General features: G+C 41.1%; 1 protein-coding gene across 5 annotated transcripts in view; it reads left to right on the top strand.

Annotated features, from left to right (window-relative positions):
* Nucleotides 1–15,816, top strand: part of LOC126162541 (diacylglycerol kinase epsilon) — a 193,701-nt gene that overhangs the window by 79,433 nt on the left and 98,452 nt on the right. For all 5 annotated transcript variants that reach the window (XM_049919116.1, XM_049919118.1, XM_049919120.1 and 2 more), the window contains one exon: nucleotides 11,167–11,390. In XM_049919116.1, coding sequence (XP_049775073.1) covers nucleotides 11,167–11,390 — 224 coding nt within the window. The remainder of the gene's footprint in view (nucleotides 1–11,166; nucleotides 11,391–15,816) is intronic.

The raw sequence follows: 15,816 nt of genomic DNA, 5'->3' as shown, positions 1-15,816 counted from the left end.
GGCACATGAGCCATGAGGCAAGGGGCTGGGAGCAGGGTTTGTATAGGGATGGATGAGGATATTGTGTAGGAATCGGAAGGACATTTCTGATTTCAGGGCACGATGAGAGGTAGTTGAAACCCTGGCGCTGAATGTAAGGCACGGGAGATCTGTTTATGTACAAGGTTGGGAGGGTAATTATGATTTATAAAGGCCTCAGTGAGACCATTGTTATATTTTGAGAGGAAACACTCGTCACTACAGATGCAACGGCCATAGGTGGCTATGCTGTATGGAAGAGACTTCTTGGTATGGAATGGTTAACAGCTGTCGAAGTGGAGCTATTGCTGATGGTTGGTACATTTGATATGGACCAAGGTACTGATATAGCCATCTTTGATGTGTAGGCCAATATTGAGGAAGGTGGCTTGATGGGCTGAGTAGGACCAGGTGAAGTGAATGGGGGAGAAGCTGTTGAGGTACTGAAGGAATGTGGCTAGGGTGTCCTCACACTCAATCCAGATTGTGAAGATGTCATCAATGAAACTGAACCAGGTGAGGGGTTTCGGATCCTGGGTGTTTAGGAAGGATTCCTGTAGATATCCCATGAGTACGATGGCGTAGGATGGTGCAATGCAGGTGCCTATAGCCATACCCCGGATTTGTTTGTAGGCAATGCCTTCAAAGGAGAAGGAATCTTGGGTGAGGACATAGTTGGTCATGGCGAGTAGGAAGGTGGTGGTTGGTTTGGAATCCATTGGGCGTTTGGAAATACGCGTAGCGTTAGTGTAAATGGAGGTGGCATCAATATTGACGAGCAGGTCACTGTGTGGTAACAGGACAGGAACTATGGAGGGATGGTGGAGAAAATGGTTGGTATCTTTTATGTAGGAAGGTAGGTTGTGAGTAATGGACTGAAGGTGTGGGTCAGTGAGAGCGGAAATTCTCTCGGTGGGTGCACAATAACCAGTCAAAATGGGGCATCCTGAGTGGTTCGGTTTATGGACTTTCAGAAGCATGTAGAAGGTAGGAGTATGGGGAATGTTAGAGGTGAAGAGGGTGATGGACTCTGGGGAGAGGATGTGGGATGGACCTAAGGATTTGAGGAGAGACTTCAGATCCTGTTGGATTTCTGGAATGGGGCACTGTGGCAATGTTTGTAGGTGGATATAACTGACAGCTGGTGGAGTCCTTCTGCCAGGTAATACTTGCAGTTCAAGACAACACTGGTGTCGGCAGATAGGATTATGAGGTTGGGATCAGTTTTTAGATGGTGAATTGCTGATGTTTCTGCAGATGTAAGGTTAGTTTGCATGTTGAGGCATTTCGGGAATGATGATGAGGCAAGGTCTCTACAGTGGAAACATGTTTTTGCCCCCAGCCATACCAATAAGACTCAACCAAAGACCAATGTTGAACACTGCCTGACTCAGTTCACTCCTCCATCCAACCATGATACTGCCCCCAATTCATCCATGTTAACTTTCTAGAATTTCTTAATCTCAAACCTTGCTGCACCATCATTCCTAAAATCCCTCAACATGCAAACTAACCTTACATCTGCAGAAAGATTGTCAATCCACCACCTAAAAACTGATCCCAATCTCATAGTCCTACCTGCTGACAAAGGCTCCACCAGTGTCATTTTGAACCGCAAGTATTACCTGGCAGAAGGACTCCACCAGCTGTCAGTTATATCCACCTACAAACACTGCCACAGTGCCCCATTCCAGAAATCCAGCAGGACCTGAAGTGTCTCCTCAAATCCTTAGGCCCACCCCACATCCTCTCTCCGGAGTCCATCTCCCACCTTACCCCTCCTATTCCTTGCACTCCTACCTTCTACATGCTTCCTAAAGTCCATAAAACGAATCACTCAGGATGCCTCATTGTGGCCAGTTACTGTGCACCCACCGAGAGAATTTCCACTCTCATTGACCCGCACCTTCAGTCCATTACTCACAACCTACCCTCCTACATAAAAGATACCAACCATTTTCTCCACCGACTCTCCACAGTTCCTGTCCTGTTACCACACCGTGACCTGCTCGTCGATATTTATGCCACCTCCCTTTACACTAACATCTCTACACCCATGGCCTTACTGCTATTGAACACTACCTTTCCCAACACCCAATGGATTCCAAACAAACCATCTCGTTCCTAGTCGCCATGACCAACTATGCCCTCACTAAGAGTACTTCTCCTTTGAAGGCATTACCTACAAACAAATCCAGGGTACAGCTACGGGCACCTGCATTGCACCATCGTATGCCAACCTATTCATGGGCCATCTTGAAGAATCTTTCCCAAACACCCAGGATATGAAACACCTCACCTAGTTCAGATTCATTGATGGCATCTTTGCTGTCTGAATTGAGTGTGAGGACAGCCTATCCACATTCCTCCTGAACCTCAACAACTTCTGCCCCATTCACTTTACCTGGTCCTACTCAACCCAACAAGCCACCTTCCTAGATGTTGATCTCCACCTCAAAGATGGCTGCATCAGTACCTCTGTCCATATGGTACCTATTAAACACCAGCAATGCCTCCACTTCGACAGCTGCCACCCATTCCATATCAAGAAGTCCCTTCTGTACAGCCTAGCTACCTGTGGCCATCGCATCTCTCAAAATATACCGAGGGTCTCACTGTAGCCTTTACAAATCCTGATTACACTCTAGAAGAATAAATCAGTATATTGTTTCGTCCTACGTACGCCTCCCTAATAGGCCATGGAGGTAAAAATAGAGTGATTCTAGGTCGCACGGAGGCTTACCAATAAGCTTTCTTCTCGCACAACATATGCCACTGGAACAGGAAAGAAGGATGTTGACTACAAAAATAATCTCCCATGCCTTATCTTTCCAGTCACCTAACACCTCCCAAAGCCCCACCATTCGCTCACAGAGGAGCATTCAACTCATGACTCAGTACCACCCAAGACTGCAGCAACTGAATTACATTCTCTGCCAGGGTTTCAACTTCACCTCATCGTGTCCTGAAATCAGAAATGTCTACCCACTATCCTTCCCATTACTCCCACAGTGGTATTCTACTGTCCACTGAACCTACACAGTATTCTCGACCATCCCTATGCAACCCCTTCTCCCAGCCCCTTGTCTCATGTCTCATATCCCTGTTATAGACCTAGATGCAAGACCTGTCCCATACATACTCCCACCACCACCACCTACTCCAGTCCTGTCACAAACATCACCTATCCCATCAAAGGCAGGGCTACCTGTGAAACCAGTCACGTGATCTAAGAGCTCAGGTTCAATCACTGTTCTGCATTCTACATGGGCAAGAAAACCAACAAGCTGTCTGGCCACATGAATGGCCACCGGTAAACTATGGCCAAGAAACAACTGGACTGTCCATTTGCTGATCACACCACTCAACACGATGTCCTTCACTTCAGTGACTGCTTCACAGCCCATGCCATCTAGATCCTTCCCACCAACACCAGCTTTTCTGAGTAGCGTAGGTGGGCACTCTCCTTGCAATATGTCCTACATTACCATAACCCTCCTGGCTTTAACCTTCATTAATCATCGTCCTTACCCATATAGACCCTTCCTTGTTCCCATTCCAGTATTACACAGTCCTCTATTCCACCAATGCACCCAATCTTTTTACTTGTCTCCTCTTTTGCTAACCCTCTGCCCCATCCTCTGTCTAACCTCTCGACTGCACCTAGCTGCCCCACTCTCCACCTCGTACCTGCCTGCTGCCAGCAGCATTGTACCGTCCCTGACCCCTACCATGCTATCCCTCCTCCTCCCTGCACCATCTAACCTCTCGACTGCACCTAGCTGCCCCACTCTCCACCTCGTACCTTCCTGCTGCCAGCAGCATTGTACCGTCCCTGACCCCTACCATGCTATCCCTCCTCCTCCCTGCACCAGCCTCCTCCTTACCCCCACCCGGTTGCCTCTTCCATAATGCCCTGCTACCCACAGTCTGGCTGTAGCTATTAGAGACTGTTGTCGTGTGTGTGTCAGTTGCCTTTAAGTGAGTTTGTCCATGTGTGTATGTTTTCTTCTTTTGACAAAGACCTTGTTGGCTGAAAGCTAGCTTTCTGACAACCTTTTTGTTGTGCCTTTCTGCAACTCAGCATCTCTGCTGTATGTAATGTATTAGTGGATTATCATAATCTCTCTTCTCACAATATTCAATTTGCATGCCTCTGTGACATACAGTATGTCCTTCAGATTATCCCACACCTTACAGACTAAAGTCGGTAAATTTCAAGATCTGGTTGAATGCTGAATTTTAGTGCTTTATTGACCTCCTAATAAAAGTTATTTCTAACTGTTGATGAGACAGAAAGAAAGTCACTATCTTGTTGGAGTTCAGCAGATACAGCATCATTGTGCCACATGATAAGATAATTAATTTTCACAGTGAACTTAATGAACCATGTCTCCACAATTGCAGTGTCAACCATATTCTTAGTCTATACAATGAACAAAGTGCTTTTGTTCTCTATAAATTCTGAATGTGAATCAAGTTAGTGTATTTCCTGTGATACTTTAAAATACACTTACTTATGTTTCTACTCAGCGCAGTTGTTTTTTCAAGGAGTTGTAGTGTGTAGCTGGTATGATAAACTAAGGACAGTAGAGATATGTAATTTTTCGTGTTAAGAGATCACAGTGTGAACCTCTTTGCTTACATTTGTAATATGATTTTCACTGCATTAAATGTATCTCTTCATGCCTTGAAACCATTTAACCTATTAAGCCTCACGTGCCCCCCCCCCCCCCCCCTCCCGCCTCCTCGCTCCCTTGTTTATCTATTGATAATTGTTGTCCTATAAGTAGACTGCACTTTTTCTAACCACTGTACTGGAGAATTGACAAATGTTTCTTCTCATTTCCTAGTCAAAGGGATTCCCTATAATTAGTGGAATGACTCTTGGGTTATCAAACACAAGATGTGAGGGTATTTGGGGCTGCTCACAGTGGTTCAGGACGTCGGCCAAATTGCGTTTCTCATCCAGGAATGGACTCATTTATCCCCATCACATAATTAGAGCACATGTTGGCAGTACAAGCAAGCCCTAACAAAGTGCTATTGCTGTCTGCCAGTTTGCAATTATGGGTCTAAACAAGGGAGAAACATTCCACTCATTAGTTTTTAATATTTGTGCACTTAATTTTCATTTTCCAATTTGGTATTTGTATACATGATGCAGAATTAAAAGTGAGGTTGGTGGTGCCAGACAATGTAAAAAGTGATTGCGCATTGAAGCTCCTCATCTGCTCCATTTCCTGGAGTACCCCACCGGCCATTCACCTTATGTACCCAGCACAGAAACAAGTCCATGTCATTAAGGCACATGGGAATCCAGGGAATTAAATTAGCTGATGTGGAAGCTCAGGAGATATGCAGTAAACACACTGCTGCACAATGTCTATTCTCATATATTACTTCACTGTTAAAGTAAAGGATCTTGCATCAGTGGCAGTTAGAATGGCTGGAAGTGAAGGATAACTGCCTTTAGTCTGTGAAATCCACCATAAACATCATTGTGGCAGCTCGCTTGAGATGAAATTCAAATTGGACAGATGCAAATATAACTGACTTTTCTGGCAAGATCATGCAATCTATGTGACACGTAACTTTTAGTGTTCTTCACCTTAACAGACAGTTTTATATTTTGGTGAGTGGAGGATGCCTGGTTTTACTCCTGTGATCTTCTCATTTTAGCTAATGAAAACACAAATGTGGTACATGTTTTCCATAGCTGGGAAATGTCTGTACTCCTTCCTAAATCAGTAGAATGAAAAAAGTAATATGTACAACATGACAAGCTCGTAAAGTGTTCTACAAGTCTGTCTAAAGGTCTTTGCCCTATGGCTTTCTTCTCTGACTGTTCTCCCATCCTTGATCCCTCGTTTCTTGTATGGTTGTACCCAACCCATCTCCACCTCTAGTTTCCACAATAATATCAGGTTCATTACAAAGCTCCCTCAGCTTCCAGTTTTTTCTTGTTCACCATTCTTCTCTCTCATAAATGGTCCATATATCTTCCACAGATTTTATTTCAGAGACCTTTATCTTTCTCTCTGTATACATACCTATTCTCCATATTTTTGCATCATATAGTAATACAGGTAATATCCTAATTTTTGTTCCTTTTGATAAAATTTTGGCTGATAGTTTGTTGGATGAATATGAATGTTGTTCTTCCATTTTCAACATTTAAAAGTTCCTCAAAAGATTCCTTCCACATTTCCATACCTTTTGTTCTTTCCAAAACCGTATTGGCATTTCAATCTTTAACTAGCTGACAAACCGAGCAGTGCCTAAGTATTCATTTTGCCAGTTTTCTGTTAGAAATGAAAACAAAAAATGAACTGTGTTTGTAGTGTGATATCGAAAAAATTTTGTTTGCATGTATTTGTGAAAACACCTTAGAAATTATACAGCAGACTCAGTGTGAGAAGATCCCAGACAGTTTCTATTCACTGGGTGCAGCTGCTTTGCGTGCCTACAACATCATTTTGTAAACATTTCTATGGCAACACCTCTTCATAGCTCTATAGATGGCTATTGTTTTCGTCTAGCTGTTTGCATTTCATAGTTGAAAGCTATCAAAAGCACTGCTAGATGTCAGGGATTTCCTTAAGTTGAGTTGACTGAATGAGTGTCTTAGTAGTAAAGAGTAAATGTATTAAACTTCATGCATGATGCAACATTTTTGCACACGTCTCAGTGTTTATGATGTCATATCTCTTGAACTATGTGTCATACAATGATATATTTGTGTAAGTACATTCAGTGGCATATGTGGATTGTGTGTGTGAGAAATATGTTGTGAATAGAGTTAGTAGCAAAAAAGTAAGAAATTTAAACATCACACGTGATGCAGCAGTTCTTCACACATGTAAATGTTTTATAACATCGTATCTCCTGATGCGGGTCAAACAGTGATATAATTCTGTAGGTACAGTCAGTGGCATATGTGAGTACTGTCAACAAAATGTGTTGCAAATAGAGTTAGTAACCAAGAAGTAATAACTTAAGCATTGTGCTCAGTGCAGCGATTTTCATCCATCTCCATGTTGATGACACCATATCTCCTGAACTGTGTGGTACCATGATATAATTTTGTAGGTGTATTTAGTGGCATGCTGTCTGCAAAATTTTTTGTGAATGGAGGTGGTAGCACAGAAGCAATAAATATTAATATTGTGTGCAAAGTGACACTTTTTCACAATCTCATTGTTTATAATGTCATCTCTCCTGAAATGTGGTTGGTACGTTGCTCTTACCCCACAGCGATTGTAGCCTGACACTAAGAGAAATGTGTACCATGTTTGGTTGAAATTGGTCCACAGGTTTAGGAGGAGATGTAGAAAACACACACACACACACACACACACACACACACACACACAGAGAGAGAGAGAGAGAGAGAGAGAGAGAGAGAGAGAGAGAGAGTGATCCTGTTTCCCTGTTAGCATTTTCACATGCTTCTTTGGGTTTGTTGAAATCTTCATGTAGGTTTTTTTTCCTTTGCTACTTTCCTTTCTTTCACTTTTTGCTCACATTCCTCTGAGAACCATGGCAAATCCCCACAAAGGTAAGCAAACACTTCAGTAGCTCTTTATGATTTTTAGCCTCTTCTACTGCAGCTACTTGCACATTTGTTTTTAGAATTTCCAACTGGCCTTCAATGTCGAGGCTGTCTTCCATTGTTAAAAACTCTAATCTGTTTTGCAGCTTAATGATACATTTCCATGCCTTTTCATTACCTTTCAATTTGTCCACATCTATATTCCATTTTTTATACTATTTCCTCCACTTGGTTTTCTTATCACTGTCCATTGTTGTACCTCTATCATGATTAAATAGTGGTCTGTGCCTGCCTTGACTCCTATTGTGGCTTCCACATTCATTATACTGCCTTTGTGCCTTTGGTCTACCAAGACGTGGTCTAATTGGATTTTTGTTCTACCATCCGGTGGTACCCAGGTTGCCTTGTGAATGTCCTTCAAAGGAAAGTATGTGCTCATAATCCTTAGGTTGGCTGCACTAGCGTAGCTAAGAAGTCTCTGTCCATTACCTCTACTTTCCGTGTGCAATCTTTCTGTTCCCACTATTCGCTTCCAAATGTTTCAGCCTGCTGGCTTTAGCATTGGGTCTCCAACAGTGAGCATCATATTTCATAGAAACTGTCTTTCTTTTCATCCTCTGCTATATCAGTTGTGGGATGTAGTGTAATTACTGTTATATTTTTTAATTTACCTCTTAGTCTTATAACAGCTATTCTTTCATCAGTTAGTTGAAAATCAATTTCTGCCACTACTATTCTTTTACTGACCATGAAACATACTCCATTTTGGAATTTTCCATCTGCCAATCCACTGTAGTATAGAATGTGCTGGTCTGTTTCCAGCTTTTCTGTTCCTAGATGTCTTGTTTTTTGTTGTGCAACTAGATCCATTACACAACCTTTGAGTTGTTCTGACAAAATATTAAAATTCCCAGATGGTGCCAAAATTCTAATGTTCCATTTTGCAATCATAAGTCATTTTTGATGTTCTGTATTTCCATTTTCATCCGAGGCACATTCTTGATGTTTCATAACAGGTTCCTTTTTATGAGACGGGTTGTTAATCCAGTGCCCAACCCCCATCCTGGAGGTCCAGTCCAACTATTTTTTTCATAGTGGGTATTTTATTTCCTCACTACCGTATAACTCTGCTGGCAGCAGAGCTGACAATCTTTCCCAAATTTCAGTGGGGACACTCCCATTGGAGGTCACTGGCAAATCCCTATAAAGGTAATCAAAAACTTTGGTAGCTCTTTTTTTTAGAATTTGCATGCTTAAGCTAAACTGCCCAGTCACGGAGTCTGGATAACAGAAGCTTTATTCATTACAGAATTCTCATGCACTTCAAAGTGAGGGGATAACAATCAGTCCTCTGGGATATAATAAGTTCTTTGTGTCACCCATAAAATTTAGTTCTTGTGGCATGACACATCTCAAAACTGAGCAACCCATTTATATAAAAAAATGGCAATTTTGGGAAATATCCACTTCCCATGCCCCTATTTATTTCTGTGCATGCCCATGAACTGCATATTTGAATATGAATCTTAATGGGATAGGCAGTGAAATTCTGTTCAGGTTTTTCACTTTAAATTTAAGGGTTTTAGGCCTATCAGACACACACACCTCTAATTATTTAACGGACAGAACTGATAAACTTTACACAAAGTGACCCAAAGCATATTATTTTGCAGTACTCTGTTCAATTACTTTGGATAATAACCTTTTGTCCACATTATTTTCTAAATCTTTAGCAGTCTGCTAGAATGGTGCATTAGCAAAAAAGTCCACAGTAAATACATATCAGTTAAAACACAATCTGTGAGTGCTCTACAATATTGCAGAAGATTTTTTGATTGTGGTTGTGCGATAGTCTCCACTAAGTAGCAATGGAAGAATCCACTAACTTCGTTAAGTTAGGAGACAGTCCAAAAATTAACAATACTTAATTATTTGAAAATCAAAAAGGTAATATGTTTACAAAAAATTTAAAAATACACAGCTGTACAGCAAACAATATTTTTCAGTGCATTCACCTTCATTCTGAATTCACTTTGTGAGCCAAGGGATGAGTTTTGTGATACCTCCACCAAAAAGTATTCCACTGTCTCTTTGGCCCATTGTTTGATGGCACTCTGGCCCTCATCATCAGTAGAAAACTTTTCCCTTCCATGAACAACTTCAGAGAGATGGAAAGGTGAGTATCTGACGGTGCCAGATCAGGGCTGTGAACAATGGGGTTGATGATGTCCTAATGGAATGAGCTTCTTTGTGGCATTGAATGGGTGGTGACATACAGTGTCTAACAAGCAGCTCACTGCCTTAATTTGCATGTCCTTTCTTTTGTTCTGCATCACTCTTTGTAGTTTTTATAGTATTTCACATAACTGTGCAGCATTAATTGTTTCTCCCTGGGAATATGCTCACAAAAGACAGACACCATGATTTGTTAGGTCAAAATGATGGTTTTGAATTTTTTACTGATGGTAAAGAGAGAGGTCTACACAACAGTGATGGTCTTTTCATCACAGAGATGTAGTGGGGCACCCACATTTCATTGCTAGTCATAATAGATTTAAAGAATTGGTCACTTCCTAATTCAGAGCACTCGAGAAATTCACATGAAGCCTAATTCAAAGCACTCAAGAAATTCACATGAAGATGTGGCTCTGTTGACATTGTGTTGATTGTGAAATGTTTTGGTTTACACATAACACACACATTTTGAAAAACAAGAGTTTCAGTAATGATTTCATGCAGAAGAGACCTGGAGATTTCTGAAAACATTGCATTTGCCTCACCCAAAGTCAATTGATGGCCACCACAAATTATTTCTTTGACATTGTTCACCATCTCATCAGTCACAATTGTGGCATGCCCACTCATTTGTTCATCGTGTACATTTGTTTTGCCGGCTTGAAGCTTACAACACACTTTTACACATTACTAAAATTCATCACACCATCCACAAAAAGAATTTTGATTTTGTTAAAAAATCTATACTGGCATATTTCCCATTACAAGAAGAAACTGGATTACACTTCTCAGCTAGCAGCTGATAGGATTGTGAATAGACACTCTCATTTCAGCATGGCACAACAAGAGTTTTCAGCCGACAGAGACAAATGATTTTAGATTCTATTTCTGACACCTTGGTCAGGAACACAGAGCTTGCAATTCTGTCTGGAAAAAAAACAAGCTTTTGAATGTCTCAGTCTCAGTACTGTACTTTGTTGACATGTCGTATATGTGTACTTTTTAGTAGATAACAAACAAAATGCAAAGTGTACTTATCATCATAGTGAAGAGCATACAGGATAAGAATAAGTGACATCAGAATAAGTGATATGTAATTAATGTATTAGTTATTAATTATGGGTGAATTATATTCATAAGAGGAAGATATTTTGTTGTCATTGTGGTATATAACACTAAATTATTTAAGTCCAGAAATAATGTTCTGTGTATTATGGAGCTCAACACCAGCTGTTTCTTATAAATATTTTATACATAAATATTGAGAAAAAAACAGTAGAATAGAACAGGAATGGATGGTGTATTTACATTTTTAAAAACCAGTACCATTATTCTGCCTTCCTTTTTTTATGTTACAGCTAATCAGAAGTCTGGAAACAAAGATGGTGGAATGGTTCTGGCTTTGTTTCGTCACCTGTTAAACCCAGCACAGGTTATTGACTTGGCTGAACATTCACCAGAGGCAGCACTTGAGTGGTGTTGCTTCTTGAATGAGAAGGGAATTTCAACACGTTTGCTTGTTGCTGGTGGAGATGGAACAATAGGCTGGGTGCTGAATGCTGTTGAAAAGAAGAGCTTGATAGTTAGTCTCACTTGTAATTCTGTTATGCCAGGATTGTGTGTGATGGAAGAGAATGTGAGCTTACTAGTTACTGAAATATGAATAACTACAGCAGTGAGCAAATGGAATTTTACTGTTTCATTTTTCATACCTCTCAAATTATTTTAGCAAGGGCACTAATAACCTCAATCCTGGCACAAAAACACACACACACACACACACACACACACACACACACACACACACACTATACTTGAGTATTGCTCATCAGTGTTGGATCCATACCAGGTTGCGTTGACCGAGGAGATAGAGAAGATCCAAAGAAGAGCAACGCATTTCGTCACTGTTATTTGGTAATCGTGATAGCGTTACGGAGATGTTTAGCAAACTCAAGTGGCAGACTCTGCAAGAGAGGCGCTCTGCATCATGGTGTAGCTTGCTGCCCAGGTTTCAAGAGGGTGTGCTTCTGGATGAGGTATTGAATATATTGCTTCCCCCTATTATACCTCCCGAGGAGGTCACAAATGTAAAATTAGAGAGATTCGAGCTCGCACGGAGGCTTTCCAACAGTCATTATTCCCGCAAACCATATGCGACTGGAACAGGAAAGGGAGGTAATCACAGTGGCACCCCTTCACCACACACCGTTGGGTGGCTTGCAGAGTATAAATGTAGGTGTAGATGTAGATGTAGACACACACACACACACACACACACACACACACACACACACACACACATACACACAAACTAGAACAGGGGCAGCTACAGAAACCCTTACAGGCAACCAAAAAGTAGAAATTAACAGGTTTCATATGTTTTGGAAATGATTCCTGTTTCTGGAGGGAAAGAAGGGGGGAAACTGGTAGAGTTAAAAGAAATATATACAAGTAAAGGATGAGAAGATAGAGACAACTGTATGAAAGAAATCAAAAGATGCAATTGTCTATAACAATAGCTATTAAATAGTTGAAGAGAGTCCTCACCATTTCCTTTTCCTGTCATTCCCTGGTATATGTACAAAAGGGCAGAAAGACCTCTATAGGCATGGAGAAGCCCATCTTTCTATGGGAGAAGACCCCGAATGAAAAATCCTGGTCCTCCAGGTTGGGGGTTGGCGACGGGCTACCAACCCGTCCTGGAAAAAATAATCACCGGTACTAGCATCACAGAAGAGCCTCGGATAGGACTGATCTCTGTAAAACGACCTAAGCAAGAACAAGGACTATGGAAGGAAATACAACTAGGGACCTGGAATGTCAGAAGCCTATACCAACCTGCGGCAGCAAAATGTGTAGTAAGGGAGGCAGATAAGTATCAAATTGATCTATTGGCCCTGCAAGAAACAAGGTGGACAGAAACCGGAGCTACAGAAATGGAAAACTATGTCATATTCCATGGAGCCTCAGAAACAAACCACTCACTAGGAACTGGTTTTGCAGCAAAGAAATCACTCTGTACCACTCTCATAGATTTTAAATCAATCAACCCCAGAATCTCACTCCTAACCATAGACACGGGAAAACACAAACTCACATATATAAATTGTCATGCCCCAACCGAAGAAAGCGATGACATCAAAAAAGATATTTTCTACGAGGAATTAGAAACAGTTTTAGACAATGTACCAAGTGAACATTACAAAATTATCCTTGGAGATTTTAATGCGAAAATAGGGAAAGAAATAGCCTTCATGGGGACCATCGGAAAGCACAGTTTACATGATGTGAGCAGTGATAACGGCACTAGGCTGGTTAGCTTTGCTACTGCAAAAGGCTTGTTTATAACCAAATTGACCACCTAATTGTAGAGAAGAGAATAAAGAAGTGGATACAAAATGTTAGAATGGCAAGAGGTGCAGAATGTGGATCAGACCACTTCCTTGTCAGAGGAAGGATGAAAACAATATGGAGAGCCAGGAAGCACAAAAGAATGCAAAGAGTCACTCGATATGACCATGAGAGACTGACTGAAGATAATGTAAGAAGAACTTTGAAGATAGCACTAACAAACCGTTTTGAGGCTTTGAATGAAGAGGAAGGAGATACTGTGGTAGATCAGAACTGGAAGGCGATTGCAGAGACCATTAAAGAAACAGCCCAAGAAGTAATCCCATAACGAACTAGGGGAAAAAGAGTGTGGTTCAATGAGGAGTGTGAGGGAGCTATCAGGGAGAGACAACGGGCCAAACTACTGTGGATACGAAGCAATATGCAAGAAGAAGAAAAAGTGAAGTTTGAAGAAACACGACGGCAGACCCAAGCCACATTGAGGAAAGCAAAGAGAAAATATGTTAAAAGTATCATGGAGGAAGCTGAACAAGACTTTCATGGAAATAGGTATAAAGAACTTTATAGAAAAGTGAAAAGTTTTAAAGGAGGGACATACCATCAACACAGATTCATAAAAGATGCCAATGGAAGAATGTTAACAGAAGATCAAAAAATTGGAAGAAGATGGATGGAATACTTAGAGAATTACTAAACTCTGATGAACCAACCGAACTACTTGAGTTTGATGAACCAGTAACAGTAGACCCAGAATATCCTCCACCCACCATTGAAGAGATAAGGAACCAGATTAAAAACCTTAAGAATGGTAAAAGTCCAGGTGAGGACAGTATTCCTGCTGAACTTCTCAAGGCTGGAGATGAAATCCTCTGTTTCAAAATCCACAAGCTAATCGAGCAAATTTGGGTAAAACATGAAATACCAGAGGAATGGAAGGTAGCTGTGATATGCCCCATATATAAAAAGAAAGACAAATCCGTATGTGACAACTACAGGGGCATAGCGCTACTCAACACCTGTTATAAGATCTTCTCCAACTGCCTATTAGAACGAATAAAACCTATAGCAACAGACATAATTGGAGAATACCAAGGAGGTTTCCAGGCAGGGCGATCAACCACGGACCAGATTTTTGTCCTAAAACAGGTCTGTGAAAAAATGTACGAATACGGACGAGAGATACATCTCCTGTTTGTAGACTTCAAGAAGGCTTACGACAGTATACATAGACCTAGCCTGATTAGAACTATGACAGAGTTTGGTATACCAAAGAAGTTGGTCAAACTGGTAGAGAGATGCCTAAATGACACAAAACTTAAGGTTAAGGTAGGCAATCAAATGACAGAGAGCTTCCAAGTTGTAACAGGATTACGCCAAGGAGATGGGCTATCACCTGTCCTCTTCAACCTGGCACTTGAGAAAGTAATGCGGGATTTCAACAAAGAAAACATCAAGGGCATTCAAATTGGTAATGAACACATTACATATGTGGCCTATGCAGATGACATTGCACTATTAGCATGCACACAAGAAGATCTGAAGAGAAGTACCAGACCTTGGAGCTATTGGCAGCTAGGATCGGTCTACAAATTAGCTCTGAAAAGACAGAGTATATGACCATAGGAAGAAAGATCCAGAACTCTCAAGATTTAATTGTGAACAACACCAGGTATAAACATGTGAAAGAGTTCAAATACCTTGGATCATTTTTTTTTTACAGAAGTAACATCAACTGAAGCAGAGATAAAAGCACAACTGCAGGCGGGAAACAGATACTATCACTCTCTAGACCCTATATTAAAATGTAGAAGTGTCTCACAACAACTAAAGCTACGGTTGTATAAGACATTAATAATGCCAGTAGTACTTTATGGTTCTCAAACCTGGAGCACTCGAAAACAAGACCTTAAGCGACTGCTAACATTTGAAAGGAAAGTCCTCAGGAAAATATTTGGACCAGTCAGAGATCAGACTACTGGAAAATGGAGAAGACGCCATAACACCGAATTAGAAGAGCTGTACAAGGAGCCTAACATCTTGGGAGTGATGAGAAGCAAAAGACTGCAATGGGCTGGACATGTTGTTAGAATGGAGGCAACAAGATGGCCCAAAATCACAATGGACTGGATCCCATCAGGCAGCAGACCAGTGGGAAGACCTAGAAAGAGGTGGATCGATGGAGTGAGAGAAGACCTGTTGCAGCTGGGAGTCACGGAAAACTGGAGACAGATAGCAGAAGACAGAGACAGATGGAGAGCTCTAACTGTGGTGGCACGCGGTCCTCTGGGCCTGATCGCGTGAAGAAGAATGAAGAAGAAGAGTCCTCATTATGACAAATAAACCACAGAGCTGAAGGAGGAACTAAGTAAGGAAAGATGTGAAAGTAAATGTGAAATAAAAACAAAGAAGATCAGTGTGGTATTTTTATCCTTTTGTGGGTCTTTCTCAACAACAATACGTCAAGCTCTCCATGTGACAACTAGCCCTGGGGGAACCAGAAGTACAATTATTCATTTACACTTTTTTGTGTCTACAGAACCTTTCCAAAATTTTAACAAATCTGCTTAGGGACATGAAAAATCATTTTATTTTATGCCCAATTTAGGTGTATTTTTCTGCCACTTTTGGCATTATATTCTGCCAGTTTTGCCATTATT

The sequence above is a fragment of the Schistocerca cancellata genome, chromosome 2 (genome assembly GCF_023864275.1).
Source record: "Schistocerca cancellata isolate TAMUIC-IGC-003103 chromosome 2, iqSchCanc2.1, whole genome shotgun sequence".
Lineage (NCBI taxonomy): Eukaryota > Metazoa > Arthropoda > Insecta > Orthoptera > Acrididae > Schistocerca > Schistocerca cancellata.
This window is presented reverse-complemented; position numbering and strand designations above follow the sequence as displayed.